Genomic DNA, 8,569 nt, shown 5'->3' on the forward strand with positions numbered 1-8,569 from the left:
GGCACAGGAATGGGGGAGACATGCATCCTAGGAGAGCATGGGGGCATGTGCCCCCAGATCTGCACACAAGGCAGAGCATGCTGAGGCCAGGGTGGCACCTGGCTCTTCTCAGTGGGGATGTTGAACCAGATTGCGCTCAGGCCCGGCAGCAGCAGTGATAGCGCTGGGAGCATAGCTCAGTGGTGACAGCGCTGGGAGTGTGACCACTGTAGTCAGTTGTTTAAAAACATCAGCTTAGTGTGCAGCGGCAACCAAAAAGGTCAATAAAATGTTGGGCATCATTTAGAAAGGAATTGAAAACAAAATGGAAAACATCATTATGTCATTATACAAATCCATGGTGGACCCACATCTCGAATACTGCATGCAGTTTTGGTTCCCACATCTCAAAAGGTTTCATAGAATTAGAAAAGGCACAGAGAAGGGCAACCTAAATGAGAAGCCTGGAGCAGTTGTCATACCAGGAAAAGCTAAAAAGGTGGTGACTCTTACAGTTTCAAACACGAAGGCGGGGGGGGGGAGAGGCAGAAGACATATGATAGAGACCGGTAAGATCATGAAAAGCTGTGGACCAAGTAAACAAAAAGCTGTTGTTCACCAAGTCCCACAATACTAGAACTAGGGAGCACCCACTGAAATTAATACATGACAGGTTTAAAACTAACAAGAGAAAGTACTTTTTTATGCAATGTACCAAATGGATCCATCAGGAAGCATGTCATGGACCTAATGACAATACTGATATAGATTAGATTTTAAGGCCAGAATGGACCATCACAATAATGTAGGCTGGTCTTCTGGATAACAAAGGCAGTAAAAACCTTACCCCATAAATTCCTTTATTAAGCCCGTAACTTTTGTTTGGGGTCTAACATATTTTTTAAAAGACTTTAAAGATTCAGTTGATGGAGAATCAACCAACACCTAAGTAAATTTGTTCTAATGTTTAATTACCCTTATTTAAAAATTTGTGCCTTATCTAGTTCTGATTTTTTCTAGTTTCAGTCACTGGATTTTACTACACCTTTGTCTGCTAGATTAAAGAGCCTTGTGTTATCAGATACCTTCTTATGCAGATATACTTGTAGCTTTTAATTAAGTCACCTCTGAAACTTCTCTTGAAAAAGCTAACCAGATTGTGCTTCTTTAGTTTTTTACTGTAAGGCACAATTAATTCTCAAGACCTCAAATGTTTTATGTTACTAGCCTAAAGATCAATATGAGAAAGAAATAAAGTGATTAAAGAAATCAGATAGGAAAGACAATAACAGTGAAACACACTTAGAAAGAAAAGCTGCAGATAAAGATAGTATCAGACAAAAGTTGATTACAAAGATTAATTTAACTAAAAAAGCCAGAGTTCTATTATTAATTAAGCCCTAGCATTTTGATTGGTGCTCAACATGACAGAAATATGAATGTCAGCCCTTGAAATAAGGGACAGGATGCACTGGGAAGCTGGAAGAGGGCAACAGTCTAGATTTCTGCAGTACTGTTTACTCACTTGTGGGTATCACAGAGGAAGCGAGTTCCTGGAGGGACTTGAGTACAGGGAAGGAAGTGGCTTGGCGAATTAGCCTGAGAAGAGAATTCAGTGCATGGGCATCAGTTTGGAAGGTACTCAAACACTCAAATGGGAGAAGATTTAGAGGACACTAAGGCTGGTGTCACCAGTACAGCCAGAAGGACGGAATGCATAAGAGATGTAATTGGAGAGCCTTAAAAAAAAAAAGAGAAAAAGAAAACTCAATGTCAGGGTTTGTAAATGGGATTTTATTAGCAATATGTTAAAGCAAAGAGAGCTTGAGCACTTTAGAATTAAAAAGCAACTCACTAGGATGTCTCCCAAAAGACAATGATCTACCCTTTCTTTTTTCTCTTTTGTTGCCCAAGCCTCAAAATGAGGCCCCATCAAAAGAGACGGTGGTTACAGGAAGACAAAATCCTGTGCTAAATACATTCCAGAAATAGCATCCCTCATGACATTACAGTGCTCTCTGCTAGACTACTGTAAAGACTTATGCCACCAGCTTGTCATAAGTACAGTTAGAGAAGGTGTTTAATTAAGAATGGTAGTTTTCTTATTAAATAGTAGTTTATTGTACCTGCACTCAGAAGACTCATCTGGCCCCGGCCTCCCTTGTTCCTAATCAGCTCTTGCTTGCATTTGAATGATAAGATCAGGATATACTAGCACAATCTTTTAGAAGCAATGATAAGAAAATAATTACTAAAGGTGTCTTGTTAAGGAAGTTCAGGCATATGCCTAGCAAAAAGAACAGACCCATGCAGAGCAGCAGGAGTTCTGAAGCCACTCTGAGAGAAGATACAAGAGAAAAAGTGTGTGGATCAATCTATATATATATTCGGTAATTAAAAGTTTTCACAGTTTGAATAAAAGCCTTTGGTGAGTCTTGTTCAATTCTTGGTGAAGTCACTGCTTACTATGTAAATAACAGTAAACACTGGGTACTGGCAGTCACTGGCAGAAATATCCTGGCAGTATCCAATTCCAAACCTTGTGCTAGCACCAGACAATCAGTTTTTTCTGTTTCCCTATTTGTCAAACCTGCAGGCCATAATCCAGTCTTGTGTCTTCTACAAAGAACTCTGAGATCCAATTATGTCACATGCTGCCAGTGTAAGTGTCAGAATCTTTGTGCATCAGTCACTAAATTCTGAATTCTGTTCCATTCAGTATTACATAAATGGAAAATAAGTCACTGCCCAGGATAAAGGGTAGAACCTATTCAAGAAATATGGTAAGTTTCCTAAGACTGTCGTCACACTGGAATTCAGCAGGACTGGTGGATGAGTTTACTCTAATGCGAGTTCTTTAAAAAGAGAAGACATTATTGGAACGTCTGAAACACACCAATAGTTTGCTTAAAAGATTCATGTGTCCATAAAAGCTGCATAAACTGAAATCCGTTTATCTAAAAGTCAGGTATGACATGACAAATGGTGGTATGTCTCATGCTATGCATCACTTCTGCTCTGAACAGATCACCTCTAGTTGGGAAAGAGATGGAGAAAGCTCAATCAATCCTGTTTGTCTATAGGAAAAACTAACTATGGCTGTGATGGGTGAGTATTCAGTAGGAACCAGAGTTAAGTATGCCATCTTATTTCCCATTGTATGTCAGGTAGCTTATGTTAGGACCTCTTAAGTTTCACCTTATATTAATGTTTTTAAGGAAACCATGTTCAGCTCTTAGCTATCACTTGGACACCTGCACACAATGCATATGCCCTTTGAAATAATCTAACTCCTTGCCTGTGCAAGTGTTAACATTTGCACCCAGGGCCAGTGGGTTTTGTGCATGCAGATTTGAACACTTCCATGTGTACTGGTGTCAGAATATTTAAAAGGTGGTTGAAAGATGTATAGTATGTGTTAGCATGGACAAACTGCAAGTGTAAGTAAGTGTTTTAATGTTTTCACATGTGCACAGGTTGAGACTAGGGAGAGGCCCAGCTGAAAACTTACCCCAAAAGATTTGGAAATTGTTTAAAACTTACTAAGCATGGACAGGCTGGACCACTATAATAAAAGAGTGACATAGCTTTGCTGTTTTTGTAATCTATAGAGACTTGTCATAACTATCAGAAAATTATTTCCCAATAAATCACACTCCTGGCACCTCTAGACCAGGTGGGAATCTGGGGTCTGCATAGGCTAGGGTATAGAGAACTTAAGGATCAAATACAGTATTTACAAAGGAATCAAAAGTCTAATATTGTATAAAACCCAAAGTAAATTTTTCAGTGCTCTTTCTCTTTCTTCCATGCTTGCCCTAGTCCTTTATCTTACTAAGTTAAAGGAAAGGATGAGTATATTGCTTCCATGTTTTTTTCAGGTCCCTCTTTAAAGGTCTCTCATTTCTTATTGTATTAGCTAAAATGAGTAAGTAAAAGCTCCTGGCGGATATTATAGGCTTCAGAGTCCATAGATTCCATTTGCTCATATTCCTCCTCTAGTTGTTCCATCTGTCCTGTTGCTGAGGTAGACCACACATCTAACCCATGTTCCAGAGAGATATTATGAAGCACACAGCAGGCCAGAATAATGTGGCTGGACTTCTCTGGAGAATATTGCAGAGTGCCTTTGGACCCATCCAGACAACGAAACCGTGATCTAATGGTTCTGAATGTCCGCTCAATTATATTGTGGGTGGCAGAATGTGCCATGTTATAACGGTATTCTGGAGGGGTCTCGGGGATATGCAGAGGTGTCATTAACCATGTTCGGAGAAAGAAGGAGCTGTCACCTGTCAAAGGAAATAATCAGAGAGTTTACATGCAAATACTAAGAGCAGATCTCAGCTCTTCATTCCTAAACTAAGAAGTGTAAAACTAGGCAACTCCCTAGCACTGTGTATAGTGATTTCTTTGGCTTTAAAACGCAGAATATGGGTGAATCCAAGCAGGCATAACAGCGCATGCCCGCGGCTGCGCTGGCAGCATGGCGGCTGTGGCAGGAGCATGGCAGTGGTGAGTAGGAAGCTCCTGCAGATGCCGCTGGTGTTGTCAGCAGCAGAGAGAAGGGTGGTGAGTGCTGACCAGGGGTCAGCGACCACCTGCAGGCAGCAGGGATTGCTGACTGCCCACAGATGCCGCTGGCGGTGTTGGTGGTGGGGTGTTGAGCAGTGACCACCCGCAGGTGCTGCTAACAGTGTTGACGGCACCTTTTTGCAGGGCATGCATTGCCACGCTCAGGGGGTGCATGTGCACCTGTGTGCACCCCCTACACGTCGCCCTTGCAAGCAGGCATGAGAAGAGCATGGTTAGGTTTGCACATGAGACCAACAAGAAGAAAACTTAGAGCAATTCCATTCTACCAGAGTAAATAAAGGCAGTGGGAAAGGAATTTAGAGAGGGCACAGTTACTGCACATATGCAAACAGTTTGACTAGAAGCACATGTAGAATAGAGGACTGTGCAATTCAGCCTAGGGAAAAATAAACTGAGCTATGAGGACAAGGACTATTGGGTTCTAAGGAAAGAGCTTTCATAGGCAACAACCTATTTCATCAGATGCTAGGAATGGACCAGACAAGGACAAAACAGGGGAGCTGTATACAGCTGCAATTATTAGATTCTGTGAAAGAATAGTGACCAACTTATTTTGAGTTCTGTAAGCCAGGCAGAGCCCACTCAGCCTTTAGATCCCAGGATGAGTTTGCGAGACTGCATTTAGAAATAACCCATTTTTACTTGTAAAATGAAGCACAGCTGATCCAAAGTCAGATAACCATGGAACCCCAAAGGCACATTTACAGAGTTAATTTTCAAAGTAGGACCTTATATTCTACCCCCCACATGCACATTTTCCATGCAACATGGCCCTAGATAGCTTTTCTCTTGTATTTGCAATTCAGTAGGTGTGCTCTTATAGGCAAGTCGTAAAACAAGTGACATGTGCCAGTGAGACCAAGAAGGACTTGTCCCAAATCAGCTGGGGTTTGTTTGTAATAAAAAGTGAACCTCTGTCAGTGATATTTTCACCGTGAGTCTACTCTGCTGCCTTCTTCTCTGGTTGTTCCATCTGTCCTGTCATTGGGGTTGACCACATGTCTAGCCCACGTTCCAGAGAGCTGTTACAAAACACATTGTAGGCCACAAGGGACAATGGGAATTAACTTACCAAGTAACCATCCATCTTTGTGCAGCCCAGCTTCAAACTGGCTGGTAAGGGCTGCCTGCTGCAGCACAGTGCAGTCTTGCAAGCTGCCTGGACAGTGTGTCTCTACACTCAGCAGTACTCCTCTGGCATCACAAACCATCAGGCAGTTTAAAGAGTGCAGGCCCTTTCGGTTCACATAGGATAGGTCCTCAGCATTTGGTGCTTTGATTGCCACATGGGTGCAGTCAACCACCCCTAGCACTCCTGGCATCCCTGCCAGGCTATAGAAGTCATCCTTCAGGCTCTGCATCGAGGCTTCATCCTCTGGAAAATGAATGAATTGTGAGGCTCTTTCCACCAGTGCCTCGGTGACATTGGCAACACAGCGGCTCATGGAAGCCTGGCTGATGCCAATGGCATCTCCCATCCTAGTCTGAAACGAACCAGAAGTGTAAAAACCTAACGCAGCAAGAATCTGTGTCTCTGGACTGATGGCCCTGGACCGCTGTGTAGGGCGAGATAGGCTGGCTCCCAGAAGATCCACCAGATAGTAAATGAATTGTCGGGGAAAGCCATACATGGACATCAGATACTCATCAGTGACATCCTCCAGCTTGAAGCGATCCAATGTCCTATGTCCACGGCCATATAGCAAGAGGTCACAGTCGAGAACTGCTATAGGTACAGCCATAGCCAATGCACAAGGAAGCCCTAGGAGCTGCTCCCAATGTCTTCACCTGCACAGAAGCAAATGGAAGGGAGATTCAGAACAGTTTAGAAAATTCAGACCATTGCCATCTTCACTGTGTCCAGGTTACTGCCAGCAAGGTAAGGAACGCTCACCTAAGATAAACTGACAGAGCAAATCTCTTTTTGTTTCCAATTCTATTTAATTTTTTTAAAAGCTGGGGATCAGTTTTAGTGGCCATTGAAAGGTGCTGAGGGAACTGAGTCAGTCAGTCCAGCCTGAGACCAAGAGCAGCATGAGTTTCTCTGCAGTCCTATTGCTGTGCCTCCACCTTTACAAGAAATGACCTGCAGTAGGGCTTGGGGGGTTCAGCCTCCTTAGCTCTTCCACTGCAGATGCCAACAAGGGGCCAGTTATGGTCATGGTTCTCATCCCATACCTAGTGGAAACTACTACTGAGATCACAACAAACCTGTATTTCACAAACAGAACAACTTCCAGTTGCTTCCAACTTGGGTCATGTGTTAACTAGTCATCAGAAGACATAAGCCACTGGGAAATTTTCCTTATTTCTGCTCTGTCATTGAACCAGTTAAGTAAGTTGGACAAGGATGATTCTTTCTTTCTGATGGCAGGGTATAGACTCACACATCTTATAAACTTAACTAAATCAGAGATACACAACTTTTCATACTCCCCAGCGCTTTGCTTTCAACTTTTTTCTTTCAGACGCAGTTTGTTTTATGAAGAGCCTCAACTGAAGCAGGTGAGGGTGTGCAATCTCAGAATTACACAATCAAAGATGCTCTCTCCTAGAAAGTTGGAGAAACAAATACCCACTCCTCCACTTCACAAGATTACATGTCTTGTACAGCAATCCCCTGGGTGTTCAGAGTCTCCTTTGACCATACCAGGTCACTGAGAAGGCATGGTAGATCTGACTGGGGTGCTCAACCTCCAGCTGTGGACCAAATACACCTGTGGAGTTATTACATCTGGTCCGCAAGGTTCCCCACAAGTCAAGAAATCCAGTATCAAGGAGTAGGCATCATTAATACTGCCACCCTTTCCCACTGCCAAATTCCTATACCCACTCCTTTCTCACAGCCAGATCAGGGCTGCGCCAGGTCCCCTTCTCCCCACACGGCTGAACTGGCTGAGTGAGGACTGGGCAATGCCCCTTCTCCCCTGGGTTGGGGCCTGGCTGTGCTCACTTCCCCTCACATGGCTAGATAGGAATTAGGCTGCCCACTGCTCCATCCACACAGCTGGATTGGGCCCCAAAGTGCCAGCCCTGGGCTCCAAAGAAGGGCCACCAGCTGGATCCAGCCTGCAGAGGGGCTGGGCATTGCCCATCCGGCCCTCTAGGGAAAAAGGTTGAGCACCACTGTTACAGATTAACTAACCTAAAGCAGACAGGTGGTAGGTAGGTGAGATAGCTATAGATACAGAACAGGTTTTTGTGAGCTGAAGTTCACTTCACATCCCAAGGAGCAACAGGAGCAACTACATTGTGCCTGGTAAAAAAAATGCATGTATGACATCAGGGCAACCAGGTGACCCTCCCTGTTGCCCAGCTTGCAGATGCCCCGTAGCCACAGACCAAGTGGGGGGGAAAGCAAAGGTCCCTCTGGAAGTGACCAGGCAGGTCCCGGGGAGAGCCTGGGACGCACTGATGCCACATGCACACAGGTGCTACACAAACAGGCCCTACACATGTACACGCCCGACACACATGCTACGCTGCACACACACACTGTCCTGCCGACCGCGGGTGCAGCGGGGAGGCAGCTGCTCCCGGCCCCCGAGCAGCTCCGGACGCCCCCGAGAGCCAGGTCAGCACGGGGCAGCACCCCCGGCGGATCGCGGACACCGGCTCCACCGGGAGGAGGGGACGAGCAGGCAAGCAGGGGGCCCCGGCCGACCCCCCGCCCAAGTTACCCCGCGGTGCGGAGCCAAGGAGCCACACACCCGCTGCTGGCGCCAGGAGGAGCCCGGGTTAAAGGCCGGGCGTCGCGGCCGGGCTGCGCATTGGCGGCAGCAGATTCCGCACCCGGCCAGTCCCTGTCCCCGCCCCTGCCCTGATCCGTGCCTGGATTACTTCCCCCCAGCGCCCCAGCCGCCACGCCACGAGCCAGCCCGAAGCCGCTGGGAGCCGGCGGCTGGCGAGGCGGCGGCGTGTGGAAAGTGCGGCGGCGGATGCAAACAAACAGCGGCGATGGCGCCGGCGGCGCGGTGGCGGCGGGGCGCGCGGC

General features: G+C 45.8%; 1 protein-coding gene across 1 annotated transcript; it reads right to left on the reverse strand.

The window, feature by feature from the left end:
- Positions 1 to 1,752: 1,752 nt before the first annotated feature.
- HARBI1 (harbinger transposase derived 1) lies at positions 1,753 to 8,304 on the reverse strand. The gene is made up of 3 exons (XM_019552254.1): positions 8,256 to 8,304; positions 5,648 to 6,363; positions 1,753 to 4,271 (listed from the first exon to the last, which is right to left on the reverse strand). The coding sequence occupies exons 2-3, from the start codon at positions 6,315 to 6,317 to the stop codon at positions 3,895 to 3,897; spliced, it is 1,047 nt and encodes a 348-aa protein (XP_019407799.1). The 5' UTR covers positions 6,318 to 6,363; positions 8,256 to 8,304; the 3' UTR covers positions 1,753 to 3,894.
- Between the last annotated feature and the right edge of the window lie 265 nt (positions 8,305 to 8,569).

Source organism: Crocodylus porosus, unplaced genomic scaffold (genome assembly GCF_001723895.1).
Source record: "Crocodylus porosus isolate Cpor-Errol unplaced genomic scaffold, CroPor_comp1, whole genome shotgun sequence".
NCBI lineage: Eukaryota > Metazoa > Chordata > Crocodylia > Crocodylidae > Crocodylus > Crocodylus porosus.

Excerpts from the sequence above, each read along its gene's own strand:
- HARBI1 (XM_019552254.1), bottom strand. The coding sequence starts at position 6,317 with ATGGCTGTACCTATAGCAGTTCTCGACTGTGACCTCTTGCTATATGGC. Across the intron at positions 4,272-5,647 it reads CAAAGATGGATGGTTACTTG|GTGACAGCTCCTTCTTTCTC; the intron begins GTAAGTTAATTC and ends TTCCTTTGACAG.